Source organism: Rosa rugosa, chromosome 4 (assembly GCF_958449725.1).
Source record: "Rosa rugosa chromosome 4, drRosRugo1.1, whole genome shotgun sequence".
In the NCBI taxonomy this organism is placed as follows: domain Eukaryota; kingdom Viridiplantae; phylum Streptophyta; class Magnoliopsida; order Rosales; family Rosaceae; genus Rosa; species Rosa rugosa.
The window spans coordinates 525,544-550,556 of record NC_084823.1 but is presented as its reverse complement, the minus strand read 5'-3'; the positions used below and the strand labels follow the sequence as shown (position 1 = coordinate 550,556).

General features: G+C 37.3%; 4 protein-coding genes across 6 annotated transcripts; 2 read left to right on the top strand and 2 right to left on the bottom strand.

The window, feature by feature from the left end:
• The first annotated feature begins 525 nt into the window (after window positions 1-525).
• On the top strand, window positions 526-13,698 carry LOC133742266 (uncharacterized). 2 transcript variants are annotated; one of them, XM_062169937.1, is made up of 26 exons: window positions 526-650; window positions 1,112-1,198; window positions 3,364-3,733; window positions 4,191-4,345; window positions 5,045-5,284; window positions 5,676-5,785; window positions 5,957-6,034; window positions 6,117-6,223; window positions 6,497-6,591; window positions 6,676-6,806; window positions 6,929-7,032; window positions 7,960-8,037; window positions 8,175-8,253; window positions 8,345-8,513; window positions 8,957-9,027; window positions 9,224-9,304; window positions 9,387-9,457; window positions 9,802-9,898; window positions 10,007-10,066; window positions 10,244-10,298; window positions 10,386-10,780; window positions 10,856-11,646; window positions 11,734-12,379; window positions 12,487-13,047; window positions 13,177-13,235; window positions 13,318-13,698. In XM_062169937.1, the coding sequence occupies exons 3-26, from the start codon at window positions 3,378-3,380 to the stop codon at window positions 13,508-13,510; spliced, it is 4,782 nt and encodes a 1,593-aa protein (XP_062025921.1). In that variant the 5' UTR covers window positions 526-650; window positions 1,112-1,198; window positions 3,364-3,377; the 3' UTR covers window positions 13,511-13,698. The 2 variants fall into 2 exon arrangements, with proteins under 2 accessions (XP_062025921.1, XP_062025920.1); XM_062169936.1 differs by lacking the exon at window positions 526-650 and adding an exon at window positions 712-956.
• A 471-nt stretch (window positions 13,699-14,169) lies between these two features.
• Window positions 14,170-15,655, top strand: LOC133743678 (ribosomal RNA small subunit methyltransferase). Its single transcript, XM_062171692.1, has 2 exons — window positions 14,170-14,535; window positions 14,748-15,655. The coding sequence occupies exons 1-2, from the start codon at window positions 14,224-14,226 to the stop codon at window positions 15,468-15,470; spliced, it is 1,035 nt and encodes a 344-aa protein (XP_062027676.1). The 5' UTR covers window positions 14,170-14,223; the 3' UTR covers window positions 15,471-15,655.
• Window positions 15,656-16,120: 465 nt separating this feature from the next.
• On the bottom strand, window positions 16,121-17,292 carry LOC133745832 (uncharacterized). 2 transcript variants are annotated; one of them, XM_062173990.1, is made up of 2 exons: window positions 17,152-17,292; window positions 16,121-16,603 (listed from the first exon to the last, which is right to left on the bottom strand). In XM_062173990.1, the coding sequence occupies exon 2, from the start codon at window positions 16,593-16,595 to the stop codon at window positions 16,317-16,319; it is 279 nt and encodes a 92-aa protein (XP_062029974.1). In that variant the 5' UTR covers window positions 16,596-16,603; window positions 17,152-17,292; the 3' UTR covers window positions 16,121-16,316. The 2 variants fall into 2 exon arrangements, with proteins under 2 accessions (XP_062029974.1, XP_062029975.1); XM_062173991.1 differs by having other exon boundaries at window positions 16,121-16,599.
• Window positions 17,293-18,252: 960 nt separating this feature from the next.
• LOC133742597 (histidine kinase CKI1-like) lies at window positions 18,253-24,325 on the bottom strand. Its single transcript, XM_062170284.1, has 6 exons — window positions 24,284-24,325; window positions 21,207-21,269; window positions 20,658-21,093; window positions 19,954-20,534; window positions 18,562-19,818; window positions 18,253-18,480 (listed from the first exon to the last, which is right to left on the bottom strand). Exons 1-6 carry the CDS (start codon window positions 24,323-24,325, stop codon window positions 18,253-18,255), a joined length of 2,607 nt encoding a protein of 868 aa, XP_062026268.1.
• Window positions 24,326-25,013: the final 688 nt, after the last annotated feature.

Here is a 25,013-nt window from a genome sequence, read left to right as displayed (position 1 = left end):
TATAAAGAAGCGGCGACATAGGCATCCAATTGCCACCTACATTGAATCCCTTACCGTCATTAGTGATTAGTATTGGTTGATGAATAAGTGATTTCCTATTTTATAACTTGTCATTCCATTCAAGTTGATAACATCAGAGATGAAAAAGCTTTTGCTTACGTGAATCATAAGTTAAACTGTAGTTGAATACAAAGTTATTTTTAATTAATCTCTAATACAATAACTTGTTAAAAACCGTAAACCTAACCATTTTCTCGTGTGATATTTTTTCTTTACAATCTTAAATAAAGTTCTAATTTCAAAGTCAAATTTCCTCTAAAAAAAAAAAATTTTGTCACACCACATGATTCCCTTGTACATTTCTTTATACAAATGAATCCAAATTGAATGAATTGCTATATGAGGTAGATTTTTTCTTCATTCATAATAATTCCATCCTCCATAGACGGTAGGTGCTAAACCCTTTTTGGAACAAAACCCCATTCATGGATACAGATAATTATAAAAAAAAGGAAAAAAAAGAAGAAGAAAAAAAATGGAAAGAGAGACGGTTATGCATTTGTCCAAAAGAGACAAGCAAGGTCCACGCTGATTCGCTGAACCTGAAACCGATGGTGTACTTGGGCGCGCACACATCCAAAACCCACCTGGTAATTTTTCCCAATTCTGCAAAATTAAATTAATAATTTTAATTCATATTAAATACTACTATTGCTGCTCTTCCATTTCGGGCGAGCACCTGTATTCTCATATTCACTGTAAACCAACCTTAATATATAGAGGAGGGAGGAACCCCCAAAACGAATTCGAATAAAACCCCCCAAAAAGATTCTGACTTTGAAATCGGAGGACTCCCAAAACCTAAAAAGTTTCAGACTTTGAGTCTTCTTCGTGTATCTGCAACTCAGAAACCGCGATTTCACGTTCTCTGTACCATCAATTTGGCTCTGTAAAAGGTAATTAAGCTTTTTTTTTTTTTTTTTGGCATGAGGGGTTCGATTAGATACTTGAATACACATGATCTTTTACTATATTCGAATTAGATCTTGTGCATTTCTGCTGCTGAAATTTGTGATACACATGTGACTGACTGTGCTTTTTGGATTTTCAGGGAAGCAAGTGCATACTGGACTCGACCACAGCTTCAGTTTCAGTCAACCCTGTGTCTCTCTTTTGCTTTGATGAAGCAAATTTGAAGGTTGAATTTCAATTTACAAGCTTTTTTATTTTTGTTTACTTCCAAAGTTTGAATTGTTATGTCTAACTAATAGTATATTGACTGATCTTGAACGCAAAATCTTAATGCCGTGTTTATCTGTTATAGTTCTTATGAAATCCTATGTGATTTTTCTGTAAACAAACCCTATTATCCAAAGGAACCCTATTAGCTATTGTGAAATAGGAGGATATGGAAATTGTTGATAGATTTACGGTATCTACAGAAATTAAATGCAGCACTGTCTTCAATTATGGAAGCTATTAAAGTAATCGGTCATGGATTTGTTTGTATAATTGAAACAGTTATAATGAAGCTCCTGCCTTTAGCTATTTGTTATTAGATTATAAGAATTTGAAGCCGTTGAAGTGTTAATGGCCAGAAAGGAAAAAATAAAAGGAGTAGAGATGAAAACTTTTATAATTGGAATAGTTATAATGGATCTTCCACCTTTATTACGTGATGGCGTAATTTGAAGCTCTTGTAGTAAATGGCGGGAGTGTGTGGGAAAGAGAAGCTCTTGAAGTCAGAGCTTCCTATTAAGTTTTGCTTTTTAAGTTTTGCATGTGTTAGGCCTTATCTCCCCCCAATTTAGAATGAGCTTTTATAATGGAGAAGGTTAACTGTTTATACAAGGAACACAACTACCCTAATTGTTATATGAAGTCTTAAGAGTTCTTGGTTGGCTGCTTTAGGTATTTTCACCATGTGTCTCTATCTAAGACTGAGTGCAATTTTTCAACAAAGGACACCAAGAGATATATGTAGCCAATATGTTTGAGCTCATCCAAGTTATAGTAGCTAGCTAGCTTGAGACCTGTTGGGATCAATCAATATTCTTTTTACCATGACTTGTTGTGCGGTCATGGTATCTTAACTCATTCCATCGTTGTTTAAACTTTTAGAGAATTATGTCTTGTATATATATGGTAAAGGAAAGGGAGAAAAAAAAGAGAGAGAGAGAAGAGTTTAGGGAAAAATGGTGAGGAGACTCCTGCCATTTTGGGGCTTATGTCATATGTACCATGTACCCTTACTTCTTCTTGCTGAGATTTTATTTCTCAATTCGAATCCATGATCTGTGGATAATAATGGAGAAAACCTAACCGTTACGCCAAACGTTACCTTCTGCTTAAATAGCCAGTGATAGAAAGAAAATAAAAAGTGTTTTATATATCTGGTTTTTAATTGCCCCTCAAAGCTTCATTCGCAAATAAAGGGAGAAAATTCATGAACTTTCTGAAGAAGCTAGCTTCCTTTCTTGTTTGCGATTTTGATTTCCTTCCAGTCAATATTTTGAAATCCTAAATGGTGACTTCACTTCCCCCCAGGCAAGCACAATGTACATTCTGGTATAAGCGTGTTCGAATTCCCTACTACAATGAATGGCTGAGTATTAACTTGGCTCAATGACATTCTTACTTTTTATTCAAGTATTTAGTCCTTACTAACATTTTCAACCTCTGATAAAAATGATGTAGTAACTACTAGTATGCTGATGAAGCAATGAAATCAGACATGACTTACTGTATATTCTAGTCTGCTTATATGACTTGGTGTCTCCTTCAAGTATTGAACTCCTAGTCTTGGCATTGATTCATTGAGATAGAAATCATGGATTTCCCTGGTGGCATTTGCTTTTGAGGAAACCTTTATTTCACAGATTTTGAATTGTATCTCATCCCACAGCATCATATTTCCGGGCACCAACAGTTTTTGGACTGCACATCCTTCCCGCAAGTCATTTATAGGCCTTTTAATTATTTACCTACAAAAACACAAAAAAATTTCTCTAGCTGCAATGTGGCATTTGCAGGCTATTTATGTATACTTTACAACACATTACCTTAGTAGGAATAGAATTTGCAGCTTTAGTAGTATGAAAGCTATTCTGTAGGATTAATTCATCATAACTTCCCATGTCCAGATCTGGGCAGTTATTCTTTCCAGCATATTATATCTTCGTACCCATGCTAATATATCTATTGGGAAACTATGCACTTCTACCTACCGTTATTTTGACTTTTGGTTTTTAATTTTACCGATATTGTTGTATACTTTCTTCAGTTTCTTGCTACTGACCGGCTTGCCTATACTTAGTATCTTGGTATTGTTTAATAATTTCAAAACATTTTCTGATATTTCAGGTTTTACTACAATAATGGATCCTTGGAAGTGCACTCCATTTGGTGGTGCAAATTCTCTTAATATGGCACCTTCAAATATATTAAGTAAGGTGAATGAGAGGGCTAAATTTGAAAAAGAAGAGAGGGATACAGGTCACACTGTTGAGGCTGGAGTAGATATAGATATTAGAGAAGTATACTTTCTGATTATGCACTTTCTATCTGTTGGGCCATGTCGGAGGACTTTTGAACAATTTGCAAATGATCTTGTGGAACATGAGCTCCTGCCTAGAAGGTATCATGCTTTGTTTTCAAGAAGCGGTGTAAGCAGTAGCAATGATAATGATAATAACACCTCTTTCCCACTGAGTTACACCAAATTGGTTGAAAGGTACAAATACTTCTTATTTTGTTTAACGCTTACTATAGAAAACTTTAAATATCAAGTATTTCTTCTTGTTACTCTTGTTGTTTATGCTCATGCCATGTCTTCTGCTTATTACCTAAAATATATCTTTTATCATTAATTACTTAATATTTGCATGGTATATGCAATGCATATATTGCATCATACTTCAGCTTTGAATCCCGTTGCTCATAACATGCCAAGATTCCTTGACAGGGCCCTAACTCTGAACTAAATCCTCAATTCTTCTTCTTTCCAATAGTCAATCACTTACTAATATGCACAATAGGAAATGTGATGTGTGAGAATCAGTGATCCAGTTAGTTTTATAACTCAGTTCCCATTATGTTTTGCTGACCATTTATTTCTAGAAATAATTGAGTGAGAATGATCACTTGTTTCCCATTGTGGTTGTAATGGTAAGCCTTTTTGTGACCAATAGGTATCCTCATATAGAGAAGGATCACTTGGTAAAGCTTCTAAAGCAACTGATGTTGAGTATAGCTACTCCTTTGCATGGCAAGGTTGGAAGAAATACTCTGAATGCAGCTGATGTCCCTACATTATTGGGAACTGGTTCTTTCTCGCTTCTGGATTGTAAGTGATATATTACAGCCCTCTGACACTTCATTGGTTGTGGGGGTGGGGTCTGGGGTTGAGACTTGCCCTGTTTCTATATGAAATGAATATACCATGGGAATATTCTTCTTTAATATAAAGCTATATTTTCTTTATCAAAATATTTCGTGCTAGTAATACTGTATTTGAATATGTTGGTTACCAACTTTGATAGTTTCTTGGAGGCTTGTTAGGTATTCGTCTATATTGGTCTAAGTATATAGACAGATTTTCCATTGTACCATATATGATGGTCTGATATAACCAGTTACCTGCGGGTGGCCTTAGCAGTCATTGACATATCATGTTTGTGTAACACCTACACGACTCATCTTAATCTCCTGCTTCTTTGTAAATTATTTATTTCCTGTAAATGGTATTTGTAGCATAAACCTATATGTTAATCGGTTAGGATCGGAATAATATAATGTTTACCTTTCATCATTACTTTAAGGCTTATGTATGCCTTCTGCACTCATTTGGAGCCTTTTTGTGCAGCTTTACTTTGAATGTAGATTAACCTCTTAGGCTGATTCATCAATTTTGTTTGTTTGTCTGTTCTTTTTTCTTTTATTTTTTCCCTCGTCTTTTCACATTCTTGTTTATTTTTTCTGGTTCCATACACTGTGGGTTCTATAAGTATCACTTGTTTCTGAATTCTTACTTCCTGTTTATCAGGTGATAGGAATGTGGTGAATAGGCGAGTTAAGCCGCTTCCTGCTTACCTGCGTTGGCCTTACATGCAGGCTGGTCAAGTTCATGGACTTGGTTTAAGGGAAGTTGGAGGAGGTTTTGCTAAGCATCATCGTGCACCATCTATTCGCTCTGCATGCTATGCCATTGCTAAACCATCAACTATGGTGCAAAAGATGAACAACAAAAAGAAGCTAAGGGGGCACCGTAATGCTGTCTATTGTGGTATGTTTCACTTTGATAAACAGTTTACTTTCTAGGCACCCATGATGAGATATTGTTAAATTATAAATATCAGTTTAAATGGTTGTTAACACCGTCTGGGATAAAGGTATTTCACCAGGAGTTTCAAGTTAATTGATTGAAATTGAACACTGCACTACTTGTAAGTCCAAATTGTTGGAAATTTTGCTGTTATGTGTCTTGGAATTAAGGTTTTTGATTGCCTTGCAACATGCATCCTCCTGGTGCTTCAATGGCTACTTGGTATATTAACCCTCGAGCTTCTAGTATCTTTATGTGTTTTGCTAAACATATATGTCTTGCGCTGTATATGTAAATTTGTAGTAACTTTTTCTTTCCTGCGCGAAAAATTGACCAGTGCTGTATCTTGTAGCCATTTTTGATCGGTCGGGGAGATATGTTATCACTGGATCGGATGATCGTCTTGTCAAGATTTGGTCAATGGAAACTGCACTTTGCTTGGCTAGCTGTCGTGGACATGAAGTGAGTCATGATTGTTTACATAATATGGGCGACATGCTCTCTCCCCTCCATCCCCGCCTCCCCCCCCCCCCCCCCCCCTCCCTCCTTCCTCATCCTCCTCCCCTCCCTCTCTTTCTCTCTGTGGCGTTGAATTATTCAGTTTACTTACTTTTCTTGTTATATGAATCAAAGGGTGACATTACTGACTTGGCTGTGAGTTCAAACAACACTTTGGTGGCTTCTGCATCAAATGATTTTGTTATTCGAGTTGTATGTATACTCTACTTCTTACCTTTTTAGTTTGCTTCCTTTCCTTTTTATCAACCAGTTGAATAGTTATCTTTATCTGCAGTGGCGTTTGCCAGATGGATATCCCATTTCCGTTCTGCAGGGCCATACTGGAGCTGTGACTGCTATAGCATTTAGTCCAAGGCTTAGTGCAATTTACCAACTTTTATCGTAAGCCCCATTCTAAGCTTTATTGCTCTCTGATGTTGCTTCCCTCTACTTAGTTGTTCTGTCTGTGTGTACTGATTCTACTGAGCAGCATGATTTGGAAATATCTTCATGTAAAGTAAATTCCTAATACTATGCATTTTGTAACTCTTATTAAGTTTTCAGAAATGTTTATTTGAAACATGTTGGTTGTGGTTGTTATTTTATCACTTGACATTTAGCGAAACAGTACTTGAAATTCTTTTGCTGTTACTTTGTCGTCAATCCCATTTGTAGGTCATCAGATGACGGGACTTGTCGAATTTGGGATGCTAGGTCCTCTCAGTGCCCTCCACGAATATTCATGCCAAAACCTTCGGACCCTTTAACAGGTTAGATAATGCTTCTTAGAGTGTTGCTTTATTGATTACTGTTATTTGGGTGGTGCAAACATACATATCTGTGATTACTTGCAGGGAAGAGCAATGGCATTTCAAGTCTTGGACCCTCATCAAGCAGTGGCCCACAGGGCCATCAAATACTTTGTTGTGCTTACAATGCTAGTGGAACTGTTTTTGTCACCGGTAGCTCTGACACTTTTGCCCGGGTATGTTTAACTATGCAATTCTTTTTATTTTGTTCACACTTTTTGTCCACTGGTGCATCTTTGGTTACTTCTGCCTGCCACATGTCAGGTTGAATAGTTCACCAACTCTAAATTATTTGCAGGTATGGAGTGCTGTGAAATCTAATGCAGATGACTCAGAACAACCAATACATGAGATGGATGTATTGTCTGGCCATGAGAATGATGTCAATTATGTGCAATTCAGGTTTGTGTGTCCCAAGGTCTTATAAATCAACAATATCAGTGAAGTTTGCTGATATTTCTACATTGTGGGATGCTTTTGATCAAATTTTTTTTCCTGACCTAGTATCTGTGTTAGTGTTGAATTTCCCAAAGTTGGCCAAGTTTTTGGTCAATTTCAAGAATTATTATTATTATTTTTTCTAAACATTGTCTGATGCGGGTGGATATCCTATTCCACAAATTATCTTCTATGGAACTAAATGCAAGAAAGGGATCCAAATGTTACTAGCTTAATAATGTTTAGAAGAATCATAGGCTAGGGTGATTACGTAGCAAGATCTATCCAGTTTACATCAAATAGAGGTCCCTGATAGAGGCATGGTAACCTGTGGGCACAACCGCTGTGGCTATCTTTGTGCACGGCCATTGGAGTCGGTGGCAGTCTCGGGACCCTCTGCTTCCCCTTTGCATCTTCCATATATTCAAAAAGATTGAATCGTTCCTTTATATTTTAACTAGTGGCTGGCACTTCTCACCTAGGTTGCTTGTAGTATCAAGTTTGTGTAGTTTTCCGTGGAATATGTAAAATGTTGTGGGTTTTGAGATTTTTAAGTTCCCTCTTTTGCTAGTCATAGGTAACACAGTCGTTGTGTCTGACAGTGCTCACTAATCATACAAACCTACTATGCTCCCAAACTTGTTCTCATTTGTTAAATCAGTATGTAACTGACCAAATATACATCTCCTGAAGTTCAACTTCAAGTTTCCATGTTTTTCTCATAACTTTCTTTGTTTATCCCAAGGGATTTCCAAGGATTAATATTTTATTTCCACATTTTCAGGCCCTCAATAATTCCATCAGCACCGATATTTATTTCATTGATTTATTCTGCTACTAAATTTTCGTTTTAGAAGTTTCCTAACATGTATGTGGCTTCCATATGTGCAGTGGTTGTGCCATTCCATCAAAATCTTCATTTTCTGACTCTTTGAAGGAGGAGAATATTATGAAGTCCAAAAATTCCTGGTATATTATCTATACACGTATAATTTGGCATTCATGTATGTGATTTTGCTACTCTTGTCCTTGTGTAGGATCTGTACAACTATTCGTTTGTTGTTGAATGTGCTAAGCACCAGTCATTTGAATTTTAATGTTATCAGGTTTTGTCACAACAACATCGTTACCTGCTCTCGCGATGGCAGTGCCATTATATGGGTTCCAAAATCACACAGATCACATGTGAGCATCAGCATTATTTTATTTTCATTTCTGTGTTGTTAAATTTGATGTAAATGAATGAGTATGATATCATGCCAAATTATCACTACAGGGGAAATTTGGACGATGGATTCGTGCTTACCATCTCAAAGTTCCACCTCCCCCACTGCCTCCTCAACCTCCTCGAGGTGGCCCACGTCAGAGATTTCTTCCTACCCCTCGTGGTGTTAACATGATTGTATGGAGCCTGGATAACCGCTTTGTGCTTGCAGCTATCATGGGTACAGTACTTACCCATCTTTGCAGTTATAGAAAGTATTATGGAAAGGGGCCATTCTTGGCATTTCTTTTCCAGATTAAAACAAATTAAAAGAAAGCATATAATCCCATTTCCCTACACTTCAGTTTCCCTCTTGTACCACCTAAGTTCAGCCAAAATCACTTTCTTCTTGGGAGCATTGATTGCTCAAGTGAGAAATCCTATTTTACTTTTCCAAATCCTATGTTTAATGATGCTAAACAATTCTGCCACTTATCAATTTTAGCATGCATTGCTTTGTGCCCATTGTTTCATGTTTCAATTATTTAAGTAGTCTCATGTTTCCACTATACTCTTTTCAAGGGGTTATCGATTTATTAAACAGCAAAATGCTTTTGTTGTGTGCATTTAAATATTGTGGTTATAAATTGGTTCCTCTCTTTACTAAGTGTAAAAGTTGTGCAGATTGCAGAATCTGCGTTTGGAATGCTGTTGATGGTAGCTTAGTACATTCTTTGACCGGTCATAATGCATCTGTAAGTGGGAATCTGATATTCATAACAGATCAGGATTTTAGTGATGTAATGACAATAGCGTATATGCTGGTTCTTTCATACCAATTAGGTTTTGTCAATTAATGCTTTTCTGCTCAATGAATAGTTTTCATTTGATTCTGAATATCTTAATCTATTGCTCTTGTGGCTCACTTGTCTGCGGTCAAATTCTTGGCAGTCTTATGTTTTGGATGTTCATCCCTTTAATCCTCGGATTGCTATGAGTGCTGGGTATGATGGACAAACAATCATATGGGATGTGAGTTTCCGGTTATCTTATCTGATTCATTTTTCTCATCCTGCTTATTTTGTACTGAGTTGCTTTGTCTTTGTGTTTCTAGATCTGGGAAGGAACACCCATCAAGATTTATGAAGTTGGACACGTTAAGTTGGTTGATGGGAAGTTTTCTGCGTAAGTGAGCTGTACATTATTCACTTTGTTAAATTTCCTTTTCTTGTTTTATAGTTGAATCAACAGATTTAACAATATAATCTGTTGTGGAGTTAATTTATATGAGGAGGTATGGCTTGTCGTCCTCATACTACTTCGTAGCTCTTCATTATATCTCTGCCTCCACTCTTCTCTTCCCGCTTTCGGCATGATGCATTTTCTGTTACTGGTGCCACCATACTCTGCATGGATTATGAATAAAATAAAAATCTTGGAAATTAAAAGTTCTTTTTCTCTGACAAAGATTTAACTTTTTTTTTTCTTATTTAATATTTCTGATGATACATGTTCTCTCTGTTCCGTAGGGATGGGACATCGATTGTACTTTCAGATGATGTGGGCCAAATATATTTAATAAACACAGGTGAAGGAGAGTCCCAGAAAGATGCTAAATATGATCAGGTATCCTAAGATTTTGTTCAGATGGTTGTCCACAACCCTCTCCCAATATCTTTGGTTCAAAATTTGGTGTTTTGCAATTCCTCTCTGATGGTTTTTTGTCTCCTCCAGTTCTTCCTAGGAGATTATCGGCCCCTTGTGCGGGATACTGCTGGACATCTTCTTGATCAGGTTAAATCATCTTGTCAATACCACTTACTTCATTGTTCTGGTGTGATTTTCTTCCATATCTACAATTGAATCCATATAATTACATGTGCTGCTTGCGTCAGATTCATTGTACAGTTTCTTGATGTTAAATGATCTTTCTCATATTTATCTTTTATTCCGCATGTCGTCCTGATTCAGGAGACACAACTTCCTGCTTATCGAAGGAATCTTCAAGATCCTCTCTGCGATTCAAGTATGTTTTGGCTCCTAGCTAGTTGGGATTGTGATCATCGGTTAATATATATATATTCTCATATGGCTGATTTATGGGAAATGATAGGTATGATTCCATATCCAGAGCCATACCAGAGTCAATACCAGCGGCGGCGACTTGGTGCATTGGGAATGGAGTGGAAACCTTCATCAGTAAATTTTGCAGTTGGCCTGGATATTGGTGCAGGCATGGACTATCATTTGCCTCCGTTGCCCGATTGGGAGAGAGTGATAGAGCCACTTCCAGACTTCATCGACGCCTTGCTATGGGAGCCAGAAAATGAATTCATAAGTGAAGATACTGATTCAGATTTTAATGTCACTGAGGAAAATTCTAGTGAAGATGAGAAAGGAAATATTAGCACCAGCTCTTCTAGTGCTCCAGAATGCAGTGCAGAAGACAGTGAAGTTGGATGCAGCAATAAGGATGGCCTTCGCAGATCAAGAAGAAAAACACAAAAGGTAAACACAGTGTCTTCACCTATATAATATCTGTTCTTGTTTGACCTACTTGGACTGAATTTTAATGCTATTTAGGTCACCTCTTCTGAGAGACGTGGGAAGAAAAAGAATTTGGGTGAGGAGGATGGGATTATATCTGGGAGTAATAGAATTAAAAATCCAAAAAGTGGCCGAAAAGTTTCAAAGAGGAACTGTAGAGCAAAAACGTCAAGACCCCAGAGAGTTGCAGCACGGAATGCTCGAAATGTGCTTTCTCAGAATCCAGGAACATCTACAGATGGAGAAGAAGATGACTGGGAAGCTGATTCATCAGATAGTGAGCCACAGCAGAAAAAGTTCCGTAGTCAAAGCAATGAGTGTGATGGAAGCTTCCAGAATATGCAAGAGTTACAGAATAATGAAAAACTATCTCTTCGTGAGATTCATGACATAGCCAATCCTCTTGCTGTTCCCGACTCTCAAACAAATGTTACAAGAAAAAAATTGGTTTTGAAGCTTCCGCTCCGTCGTGATTTGAAGAAGCAAGAAGCTCCGCAGGATTCTTCATCTTCTAGATATCGCGAAGTCGGTCAAGATAAGAAGATTAATAATAGCTCTGTGGATGGAGCTTCATCTTTGGCAGATGCACTTGATGTGCCGTTCTCTGGAAATTTCATGAGCAATGTATTTACAGATCCTGGGCAAACCGTAGAGGCTGGGTTTCCTTTGGAGGCATCTTCATGTGACATGGAGAACAAAATTAGGTGGGGAGAGGTCAAGACACGGACATCAAAGCATACAAGATCAGGAGATCCCATACCAATTGATCCAGCCGCTGGGTCGCTTGGCAGTTCTGAAGTCCATATGGCAGAGAAAAATGTTGTTCGGTATGTTAGTCGTGAGAACAATTTTTTGTAATAATTATGCTCAATCAAAAGTTTAGAAAATAATGGTCTGCTGTCTTGCCATTGCAGGGATAAGGAACATATTAGAGAGTTTTCTCATGAATCAACGTCAAAAGGTTCTGGAATAAAACACTCTGATGAATCAATGGATAATGCTTCCCTTAAGTTTCTTGCACAAGAAACAGGTTCTGGGAACTTAATGCCTGAAGATCCTTCATGCATGGACCGGAATTTAAATCTGGAAGTACCAGAAATGGGTGGAGGTTCTGGCACATTGAGTTCATGGAGATTTTTCTGCAAGGATAGGACAAAAACAGAAGGGTTTGATGGTAAATTGGAAGAAAATACTTCTCGTATCAATGATCATTATGATGCAGGAATGAATCTCCCTGAAGCTGCAACTGATTCAGCACGCAGGCTAAGAACCTTAAAGATCAAGGCGACTTCACGGGAACCAGACTCTGTGAGCCATATCCCTAAGTCGAGAGGGGGACACCAAAGGACATCTATAGATGCAGAAGATCCCCCTGCCAAGGTCCGTGATACAAGACTTCAGAGATCAAGGTCCACTGGAAATCAGTCTGACCAAAGTTTGTTAACCCAAAGGATGTTGGATAACCCTGTTGGAAAACTTTCATGGCTGATGTTGTCTAAACACGAGGAAGGTTACCGTTATATTCCTCAGCTAGGTGATGAAGTTGTATACTTGAGACAGGTAAATTTCTTATCTCTCTAACTCCTAGTTTCTGGTCCTTCAGTTTTGAGTTTTAATTTTTAGAAATGACTGGTTAATGATTAACACTTTGGGCTTGTGATTGTTAGGGTCATCAAGAGTATACGGAATTGGCTTTGAAGTCAGATCAAGGCCCTTGGGGTCCGTGGGGATCAATGAAGGAAAAAATCAGAGCTGTGGAAATCTGCAAGGTTGTAGGCCTCGAGTATGACTCCATGCCTGGTTCAGGGGAAAGCTGTAGCAAGATCTTATTCAGATTTGTGGAGTCTTCTTCTGCCATGTGTGGTAAAACCTTCAAATTAACATTGCCTGAAATTGATTTTAATGACTTCATAGTTGAGAAAAGCTGGTACGATGCCGCCATTGGAAGGAACTGGGCAGCGGGAGAACACTGTGAGGTCTGGTGGAGGGACTCAGATGGAGGCGGAGCGTGGTGGCAAGGCCAAATTGTGCACTGTCAGGCGAAATATCATGAGTTTCCTGATAGCCCGTGGTTAAGATACGCGGTTAGGTATGAGAATGAAGATGATATTCCTCATAGGCATTGTCCTTGGGAACTGCATGATGTATCCATGTCGTGGGAAGCACCGCATATTGATCATGAAAGCAGAGATAAGCTGCTTCACTATTTTTATAAATCGGAGAAGAAGGTTTGTTGAAATGTTTTTGTGTCCCCGTGTGTTTTTAACTGTTATTAGGAAAATACATAATTGTGAACTGCTTTCTGTTCTGTCATCAAGGATGTTAACTGATCATGCTGTATTTTGTAAATGATGCAGGACTTTGAGGCCATCCAACAAATGAATCAAGCTGTTCTGAAGGTGGATTTCTGCAACAGGTAAAGAGAGGCTAGAGATTACTAGTTCACATTCCTGTATGCGATTTCAAGAAACTAATGATGTATTGTGAAATTATTGCAGCTTTCCTGTTCAATTGTACCCTGAACTAATCAAAGCAAGGTTAAAGAATGACTATTATAGGAGCTTGGAAGCAGTGAAGCATGACATAACCCAGATGCTAGAAAACGTCCGGCATTACTTCAAGAGAAATAACTTGCAAGCCAGGATTAAGCACCTTTCAAAATGGTTTAAGAAAAAAATTTCTAGGATGTAGAGAGATCTGGTTCTTGATAGACTCTTGTTTCTTTTAGTTTTGTTTTCTAGGTATTAGGGGCCCTTCATTTTTTGGGTAAAGCAATCCTTCCAGAGGAAGAATTAAATCCTTGAGGTGGGATATGTTTCTTGTATGCACTCTTGGATCTAAAAAATGAAAGTTTCATCATAGTAGTTGTTTGTTTTTCATATGTGGTATCAAAGAAGAATGTTTGGCTCTTAATTTTATGAATGTTTTTGGTTGAGTTTCAATTTCAGTCTCGGTGGAGAGAAATATCAATGCTTTAAAGGGGAATCTCATCTACATTTTTTGAAAAATACGCCATTGGCACAACCTGGTGTTAGTGTTACCAATTTGATTTTATAAAGACCATATTTGAAGCCTAAACCCATTTTCTGACAAACTAAATCACCTTTCATGCACTTGACTGATGAAGGGTGATGTGGTTTGTGAAAAAAAATAAAGTGTCAATTTCAAGTCTTTGGAAAAAATTTGAAGAGACGCATCGATGACAATAATAATTTATTAATAAGTGTCTTTTAAAGAAATTATTAGCAAATGCAGATAAATATTATAAAAATTAAAAATGAGAATTCTCAAAAATAAAATAAATTAAATAAATTAGATAATACCAAAAATAACCTCATTGGGGAGCCCTACTTGGGTTTAAGGTTGCGCCGCTCTGAGGGGTTTAAGCTTGAGTGAGAATTTCAATGGCGGGAGGCAAAGCGAGGAAAGAGAAGGCGAAGGCGGGAGCGGCGCAGACGCCGTATCAAGGAGGCATCTCGTTCCACAAGTCCAAAGGTCAGCACATCCTCAAGAACCCTCTTCTCGTCGACTCCATAGTCCAGAAGTCCGGCATCAAATCCACCGACGTCATCCTCGAGATCGGTCCCGGTACCGGTAATCTCACCAAGAAGCTTCTAGAAGCCGGCAAGAAGGTCATCGCCGTTGAGATTGACGCTCGTATGGTCCTCGAGCTTCAGCGACGATTCCAGGGCACTCCTCTCTCCAACCGCTTGCAGGTCTCCCCCCCCTCTCTCTATTTCTATTACATCAAACCCTAATTCTTTTCATTGTAAATTTCAGTATCAACTATACATGACTAATTTTGATTAGTGTTTCCTAATATGCAAAGATTTTGGTTTGTGTGTTTTTTTTTTTGGGTGTGTGGAAAGAATGCAGAGAAGAATTATGTTGTATTGGTGATGCTCATTGTTCTTTGGTTTGTTAACAGATTATTCAAGGAGATGTGCTAAAGACTGAGCTTCCATATTTCGATATATGCGTGGCCAACATCCCTTATCAAATCTCCTCACCCCTCACCTTCAAGTTATTGCATCACAAACCTGCTTTCAGATGTGCTATTATAATGTTCCAAAAGGAATTTGCAATGAGGTTGATTGCGCAGCCAGGGGACAAGCTCTACTGTCGTCTTACGGTTAACACCCAGCGCCTGGCTCAGGTCTCTCATCTTCTCAAAGTTGGAAGGAACAATTTCCGCCCTCCGCCAAAGGTTGATTCCTCTGTAGTTCGAATTGAGCCCAGGAAACAATTTGAAGTGAACGAGAAGGAGTGGGATGGCTTTTTGCGGATTTGTTTCAATAGGAAGAACAAAACGCTTGGTTCGATTTTTAGGCAGAAAAAGGTTCTCAGTTTGCTCGAGAAGAATTATAAGACCCTGCAGGCACTTAATCTCAACCCTGCTCAACAGGGTGCCGTGGAGGAGACAAATGAAGTGATGGATTTTGAAGATATGGAAATGGATGATGACGAAGCTGATGATGAGATGGAGGTGGAGGACGGTAATGCAGAAGGAGAGACATCTGAATTCAAAGAAAAGGTTTTGAGGGTGTTGAAGGATAATGATTTTGAAAATGAGAGGTCTTCAAAGCTTAAATTACGCGAGTTTGTAACCCTACTTTCTGAATTCTGCAAGGCTGGTATTCACTTCTCCTGAGTTTATGGCTCAATATCATCTTACTGTTCTATTGAGATTATACCAGACCCATATTTTGTTAGGTTTCAAGTCATTTTCTTGTATTAGTTGGTTTCCTTAATGTTTTGTAAGAGTGACGATTGGATAAATTAGTTTGAGATTACCTACAGACTTTTGGATCAATGTACGAATACTGTGTTCGATGATCTCTTACATCATTTATGCTCATATACTACAATTTTTCATCAATAACTGCCGAGTACAGGCTTTTGGAACTATTTTATCTTATACCACTGAAAATAGTGATGTCTAATAGAAGATCATTCAGGGTTATAACTCACAAACCCCTAATGCCTCATCAGTTAGGTGATCTGAATTTGGACCTTTGATAAAGACTGCTTGTCAATTGCATGTTCGATCATGAGGTTTCACTGGAACAGGGTCATTCCTCTGTTCCATTCTTTTTAAGAGGAAGCCAAACTCAAAGGTGGAAGGCTCTGACTGCATAAACTTAAATCGCCTCAACACATCATGTTCTGAAAAAGTGGTCGATATCTCCCAATTGTCAATGCTCTTATTGTTTCTCCTGTTATAAGAAAACTTTTGAACTATTAAGTCTGTCATCCAAGAATCAGTTTCTTTAACATGCACTTGTTATCTAGAGTATCAGACATTAAAAATAGCCACTTGGAGTTCAGCTTCCATCTTTTATTCTAGTTAAAAACAACTCCTTAATCCTGACTTTTAAGAATTAGACACTGTAGACAAAGCTGTAAACACTCAGTAGCCACATGATGCTAATAAATAGTTCAACACATCAAAGGAACTTTCGATAATGGGGTTTAGACCCTTATACAGAAACAGAAATCAAGTAAGCTTTGTCTTCTTTGACTTGACTTGAGGCTTCTCAAGAATTTCACCATCATCTTCAGAAGAGTCTTCAACAGGTTCATCAGGGACATCATTAGGAACATTGTGTTTGGTGATGAAGTCCTTCAATATGGCCATGCTCTCCTCTTTAACTGAAACCAGTTGCTCAGAAAGTATGCCCTTGTTTCCGCTGACAGAATATGTTTCTGAACCAAGCTGAAATTGTACCTTAACCCGAGGCCTACAAACAACTGATTCTTGGATTTGAACCTCCATCGTACTTACTGCAGCATAGGAAATCCAACAAAGACACAATTAGTGAATAGTTTCTCTCATGAAAGGGAAATGAAACATGCAAAACAAATAAATCTTCCAAACATGTTAGAATGGCAACTGCCTCGAAGTCCCCAGAAAAGGTTACTTACACTACAGTAACTCAAAGAACCACGTGCACTACATGAATAACAACAGCAATGGGAGGAGAAATTTCAAATCCCTAACGATTTTTGCAATTACAAGTGCATCATTTACAGTTCTACACACACTGTAAAAGGTGAAACATAATAGAATTCGATCGAGCTCAAATTAACTGACTGATGCTGTTCAATTCCTACTTTACTTGCGATGAACTAGTCATGTTTTTCATTATTCTACACACCCAAAGTGACCCAACCAAAGACGTTTACTAGAAAAAGTAAATGAATCCCATTCTAACTTGCAAGGATGCGCTTCGCTGCATAAAGTGAAAGAATCACAAAAGAAAAGATTTGACAACAACTTGAAACAGCGTTTGCTACTTTACTCAAATTCAAACTTGTTGTCAGCTACTTACCAAAGTGTGATTGCAAGCGGAGCCTGCCTTTCCGGAAGTACGGCTATCGCTCTAATTGTAGTGATAGTCGTTGGTGGCGTTCGATAAGAAGATGTACTCTTCGCCCTGCAGGCCCTAATTTTTCTTTTCAGTTAAGTGACTTTTTCCTACCATATATATATATATATATATATATATATATATATATATATATATATCCAATTTTGGGGTAGGAGTAATTTTCTTCCAGTTTTAGGTCATACGACCATTTGGTATTATTATTATTTTTGGACCAAGAAAAAATAGATCCTCAAAGTTAGACTATTTGGAAACATAATTAGTGCATGAATTTTAATTTCATAAAGTGAATGAAGAAAAAATTTATTTGGAATACAAGTGATCGGACTACTAGTCACTTATCGAATAAACGGATGAGTAATTAGTTTAGATGCAACAATCTCCGAATCTCCAATGGCTAGGTGGTTGATCGCCCAAAAAAAAAACAAGAGGGGACATGTTTGGACATTGGACAATATGAATTTATGCACGGTAGGTATGTAAGTTGGGTAATAATGTACTGAAATTTCAGTGTCAAGTGCGATGAAATCGGGTTTACAAGCATCAATGAAAAGTTCCTTAGAGAGACATTTCCGGACCGATGGTCCTTTGTGATTCTCAACCTCATGGGATTGCTCAGGTGAACCTGTTTGTCAGAAAATATTTTGTTTTTCCTTAAAACAAACATGAACATGCATAAGTAACAAAAAGAAGATGAACACAATAAAAGTAGTGAAGCATCATCATCCAGAGGACTACCCAACAATAAAAAAGCTGAAATCTGCATGTTCAAGGCTAGGGAGGGCATTCATCTCACCATCCTAATTAATTAATTGATAACCTTACACCATCCATTCATGACAGACAAATCTGCTTCTATAAATGATTTACATTTCACCGATTGTAGTTATTATGAGATTTAAATTCAATTGTCCTTTCCTGATCCAATCAGATTATGCTCGATGTAAAGGGAAGGAAAATATACATGCCTAAACTAATCAGCTACATTTTCATTTATTGTTCATATGATTAATTTCAATCTATAGCTAGCTAGTACCATCTAAGCTAGCTAGTTGCTTTAGTACTATGATCAATCTTTGCTAGTGTTTCCCCTAGACTAGTCACCATGGAGGTTTTCTCTAAATGCTCGTCCATACCAGCCTCCATCATCCTTCTTGTTTCCTCGCCTCCTTTTGCATGAGCTGTTAATGCGATGATCGGAATACGAACATTGTAAGATTTCTCCTCTTTCCTGATTTCCCTGGTCGCTTCGAACCCATCCATTTCTGGCATCTGTTCATTTCAAACACATATGTAATGTCAGATGCAATCCCATAGTTATTATTACATATATTCAGTTATATCATTATCTACCTGGCAATCCATCAGTATATAGTCATAGACATGTTTCCTTTGATTGAGTAGATCATTGCGAATTAGATCCAAAGCTTCTCTTCCATTTTCACAAAGCTTCACAGTTGCACCCAATCGTGACAAAGCCTGCATAGCCACCATGCGTAACGATGCTGTGTCCTCTGCAACCAAGATTTTCTTCCCAGTCAAGGGTTTGTTGCCATGGTCTGCTGGGGCTGATTGACTTGCTGATTTGGAGCCAATATTATTAGGAGATTGATGATGTCGAAGAGTTGGTGAATTACTCTCTTGTACTATCTGGTCAGAGGAGTTGTCATCATCGGTATGAATGTACCGATTTCTTGATGAACCAAGAGCTGTGGAAACTAGTTTTGATGCAACCTGACCTGATGATCTTTTTGGTAATGCTCCCCCGCACTCTGGAAGAAGTCTTACAACTTCATATAGACAAGTACCATGTAGAGGCTTGTGTTTGATAACATCGTCGCCATCCAACATATCTCTGTTGAAGCTTAAATCGCTATGAGTAAATGGACTTGATAACCAAACAACCTTGCAGTACCAACCATTTTGGAGGCCTCTTTTGAAATCATTCACAATCTTGCATAGTTCTGGGAGCGGTCCACCTGTAGTATCAATAAGTAGCATTACGAAGCGATCATATGCTCCACGAAGATTACTACTACTACTCTTCTTATGAAAGAGAGAAAGAATGTTGTTATCTGTTGATCCATCCATGGAACTCATCAAAGACGTTTCCTTTGCTCTATTAAAGCTGAAGTTGGAGTTGCATGAGGCGGATTTGATCAAGCAATCCTGCAGACCCAAATCGGGTATTCCTGATATGGAATTATGTTGAGAATGGTAAACCTTCTTGTTTTTTATGTTCTGGAGAGTACGAGCAAGTTGTTCCCATCGTTCTGCTACTGATACTTTTATCCCAAGTCTCTCCATAAACTTCTGTATAACTCTCCTGCGCTCTGCATTTTTAATCAGCATTACAACATAGGATCCCTCGACCTTAGGACTCGCGGTGGTACTGCGAATGTTCAACTTGGGGCTTGCAATTGGTGTTTGATTGACAGTCGGCCCGGGACTAGGGTTTAAGTCACTAATTCCCATTTCAATGTCTGGTTCTACTTTTATGCTATCCTCACAGGCATTAATAGTACTTAGCAGTACATTGAACCTGAAGCATGTCCCTCTTTCCCCAATTTCCTTGTCCACAATTCCTATTTCTCCATGCATCAAACGCACCTGGTGCAAAACATACACATATCAAGGCATGCTCAATCCCGAATACTTCAATAAAGTTACTAATCACAGCTACTATCTGTGTTTAAGAAGCTAGAAGAATATATATGTATAGATAGATATTGATTTGTTACTTACCAGAGATTGAACAATTCCCAATCCTAAGCCGGTACCACCTTCTCCAAGTGCTTTTTCTTTGACTTGGACATAGTCCTCGAACACCGATTTTTGCCTCTCCTTGAGAATTCCCCTACCAGTATCATCCACCTCAAAAACAAATTCCAAAGCATTTGGATCACGTTGAGAACCATCCACTACTTCCTTGTCATCATTGTTCATGTTCTTGTAATTAAACAAGCACAATAACTGTTTCAAGAAACCATTAGTCCGCTCACGAGAAGCAGTTATTGACTTCTTAAAACTTGGTTTTCGGACCCAGGTGCGGATTGTGATTTGCCCTTCTGACGTAAATTTAACAGCATTGCTTAGCAAGTTGTTTAGTATCTGCTTAAGCCTTCCCCTGTCACCTCTCACACGTGCAAACTTTATAACAGATCCATCGCAAGGATCCAACACCACATCTAATCCCTTCATTGATGCTGTTGGAAGAAACAAATCCACTACCTCTTCAACAAGCTGAGCCACATCAAATTCTTCATTTTCAAGTACCATCTTACCTGCTTCAATTTTGCTTTTATCAAGGACAGAGTTCAATATACCTACGTAACAAGTAATCCTTGTATTAGTTAGGCTGGATAAAGAGAATAACCAAGGTAAATACGCTCAAACTTAGCATTATATATATAGAAAGTGACCAAAAGATCAAGATTGATGTTATTTACCTAAAAGATCTTCTGCATGAACATCCAGTCTTTTTAAGTTGGAATCTATTTTTGTTAAGATTGTCTCTATTTCAGAATGCCTGGTAGTTCCAGCACTTGTGGCATGAAGATCAAGCGCATCATGAATATCATCTTTACAGAAGTTGATCCAACTAATAATTCCAGCAAGCGCGGCACGAATGTCATGGCTTGCTTTAGCAAATGCATCACTTTTCCTCATGCTCTTTCTCTCAGCTTGCTCAGTTTTCTCCCTTTGTTCTATGAGTGTGGCATAACGATGTATTTCCCGTTTCGCGACAGTTAGCATTATGAAAGAGTAACTGAAGATGAAGACACCCATTGTAGCAATCATCACAAAAATGAGGATAAGTGACTCACTGCAATGGTTATGAACAAAGTTCATCAACTCTCTCTCCCTGGGAGCCAGTACATAAACCTGAAACTCAAGATATAGTTTATGATCATTAATATAGGCTGTATGTACTGTGCTTCCCATAATATCAGGTTCTACTTTAAAATTTCTGTAAGTTTTAGAAGATTAAAACTTACATTATGCTCGATACGTTTGATGATTCCTATCAATAAACTAGAAAGTACCAGCACACTTGTAACCTGCACTAATCGAAGTCAATTTAGTTCACATGAAGATAAAAGACAGATCAATATAATGAGAGCAATAAACAAATTGTGTTATGCGTGGATGGGATGTTACTCTCCATAGTTGCTCCTTTTCTTCTAAGTTAATAGATCATGTTTATAAGGTAGAACAAACTAGTACTGCGATATATGATTACCATTTTGCAAATATTACATCTCCTAAGTATCTTAGTGGATGGGATGTTACACAAAAGTAGACATTCTTGTTAAGTTTAGTGATATATAACAATATTTAGAAGAAGAAGAATTACCAAAAAGATGACAAAAACATGCTGCAACACAGTCAACGAGGGGAGCTTCATCGATCTTCTAGTTGTAAGTACGGCCACCTATAATAACTACAAAACTGAATGTTAGGAAAAAAATATTCAATACAAAACCATAAACCTCAAATTCCAATAGATTAACATTCACTTTGTATTGAATATTTGTATAGAAGATAGTTACATTAAAGTTTAAAATGGCATAAGTTTTCTTCAGAAAAAAATGGCATATAATGTTAAGGCTGCACATGATGTGATGTGCAAGTGTAACAGACCAGTGTATATATATACATTTTCAAAAAAAGAAGTTCATGATAGTTATTAGGTATTAGTTGGCTCGTATTCCACATTATACATAACATCAAAGAGTGGTGATCGATGCAGCCTTTACCCTAGCTAGCCCTAAAATTATAAGATTGATATCCAATCCTACATATATGTGTGTATGTTGATCAATGACCCGAGATTGAGGGTTAAACACTTACATATATAACTAAATTTAAAGTGCACATACATTTAACTTCAAACAAAACCGCATGTTCAAATAATAATTTCATTAACACCTAAAGCAAATTAGCATGTGGCTGATGCTTCTTTGGTATGTTTCATATAGCCTTCTACAACTCATAAAGAGCTGGATCCTAGGGTAATCGTATTTGAGTTAATGTGTGATGTTTGATATCATATATAATGATGGAGAGATGATATTATATGTTATTTTGTTAAAATTACGGATGGATAGAACTAAATAAACAATAGCATGCCAAATTTATAACTAATGGCGGCGTGCCAAAATAGTTAATATGAGTGGATATATCATTCATCAACGTATACTGGAATATTTTTTCACTAATAAATGAGGGTTGGAGAGCTCTAAATTCTCTCGTTTAACCAAAACACAAGAAAAAAACTAAGTCCGTAAAAACGTTGATTAATGGCGCGCCACTTGTGAATTTTGGCACACTGCTATTACATGTAATACCACATGAATTTTGGCATTATAGTTATCTAGCTCTGTTTATCCGTGATCTTAACCATAAAGCATATGATATCGTCTATCTATATATATATATTGATGGTCTGAAATTATATAATATCCAACATAAAATCACACATTAAGTCAAATAGGATTCCCCTAGCATCGTGCTCTCTATATTTGAGAAGGCTACAAAAAACATACCAAAGGATTCGGAAATTGAAGGAATTCAAAACGGTCTTGAAACACTAAAGAGTAGATATATGATCTCATATTTTGTTTTGTTAGTTTTTCTTTCATTCCTTATGCTTCCATTACAAAAAGATTATGAAAATCTTTTACTTTAAATGAAGAAATCTCGTAGATCACCATGAATTATGTGCATTCATGGGGTCATCATGTTACAGTGAAGAAAATTCTCGGAAAAAGAATGAGCAAAATAAAGAATGAGCAGATTCATCTAAAAAACTGAAAGGAAGCCATACATATGATCATCGATGGATGCAACCAAGAAAAGAAAAAGTAAACAAAGCAATTACGAAAACGAAAACAGTAAACCAATTAAGCAATTCCTTTTGGCTACTACGATTTAACTACTAGCAAGAAAAACCAAATATATGAGTGAGAGAAAGAACAGACAAGCGGGCGGGACAGAAATATCTGACCTGAATTAAGAATTGAGATTGCGCCGAGCAGAATGGTAGGGACTAGAGACTGATGATGAAGACAGACGACGACGTATAATCTGGGATTCCTCCTCTTCCGTAATCTAGCTAGGCTGGTTTTCTTTTCTTTACTCTTTTAGGGCAAAACTCACCTATCCTTTTTCTGTGAATTTCTCCCCGGCTTATATCTCTCTGGCTCTCTGCCTGAAAATCTTAAGTAGATTTGGCGTCTTAAATATTAGAGAGCATCTTCTGAGACTTCCTTATCAGGTTTCTTTGCGTTCACAACATTAGAGATTTCCATTGCCGGGTTTTGCTTGGCTTGATATGGAACTTTATCACTTACAGTTAGCTGAATGTGGTATTGGATTACAGCACATAGAATCCTCGATCGACCAGCATTTGGCATTCGGAGATTCCCAGTCGCACACCACGTTTGTTCCATGCGGATGAAGCATATTAATCCTTATGTTTATCTTCCTTTCTTGTAATTAATTAGACGGAAACAAAAATTTATAAAGCTTGATTGCACAACTATAAAAACCAGATAACAGAATTAAGCACACAGTTTAGGGTTTGCTTTTCGGTGGACGTACGGCTTGCTGGAATGGTATACGGAAAATTCCTCAACTTTCATAAACACAAAATCCCAGCACCCGAAGTTCTTACCAAAACAGAACTTATAATAAAAGTTACAAAGAGACAAAAAAAAAGGTTAAATTTTAATTACGGTGGTTGGTATTTTTCAAATTTGGGAAGAAGAGCAATTTGGCAGGCTCCAATTTATGTATAGCTCAATCTGCAAGCGTGCATTGATTAGTGATTACACTTCCTGAATAGCCATTACCTCTCCCTTAATAATTGGATACCCACCACCAAAATATTACTGCAGTTTTTGTATCTGAAGAAAGACAGAAATTTCTTTAAGCAAGTTCTTTTATAGACTACAAACCCTAATTCTAATTAAACTAGGAAAACATAAAACGAGAAAGTAAAAATATATGTAATAACTAAACAATTCTTGTGGCCAATACCCGAAGTCCAGGACCATATATAGAAGCTCACCTTCTGAGCCTGACTGGCCATGAGCTTTTGCGCCGTAACCATCGGGGTTCTAATTCACAAATAAAAACTTGACACATGTCGTCTAACTGTTATATATGATCACTTTCAATTAAGGATAAAAATGGAAAGTGATCGCAAAAATCATTACGCTGCAACGTTTTTTATTCTGACATGTGTAAGTTTTTTATGAACGATTCTCAGGTTGACAAGCATATTCACCTCATTATGGATTAACATATTTTTAGTTAATATATTTACAATCCAACGGTCCATATCTTAAATAAGCCTTTAAAAATCATCTCTATAAAAAATCAATCGAATCAGAAATCGTTTAATTATCTAATTGAATCAAACAAATAGATGGTTCTAACAGCACTTACTACTATTATGATTAACAGTCCATGTATTTCATAGAAATAAACAACTAAAAGATCTTCAATTTGATTGGTTTTTTACAGAGCTAATCTTTGTATTACGTTATATAACATGAATGATTGAATTAGAAAATTATAAAGTTATTATGCCTTAATTGCACGAGAGGGTGAATACGCTCATTCATCTAAGAACTGAACCTAAAAATTATTTGTTTTTTATTCATGCGTCAAATCATATTGTTGGTTTGACCATCTTACTGAAAATTTTCAGTTTCTCTAGTTGTAGTGAATATATAGTGAGTCTACTAGAAATTTGGAGTGTCCTAGAGTGGGAACTTATACTTAGTACTTCAATG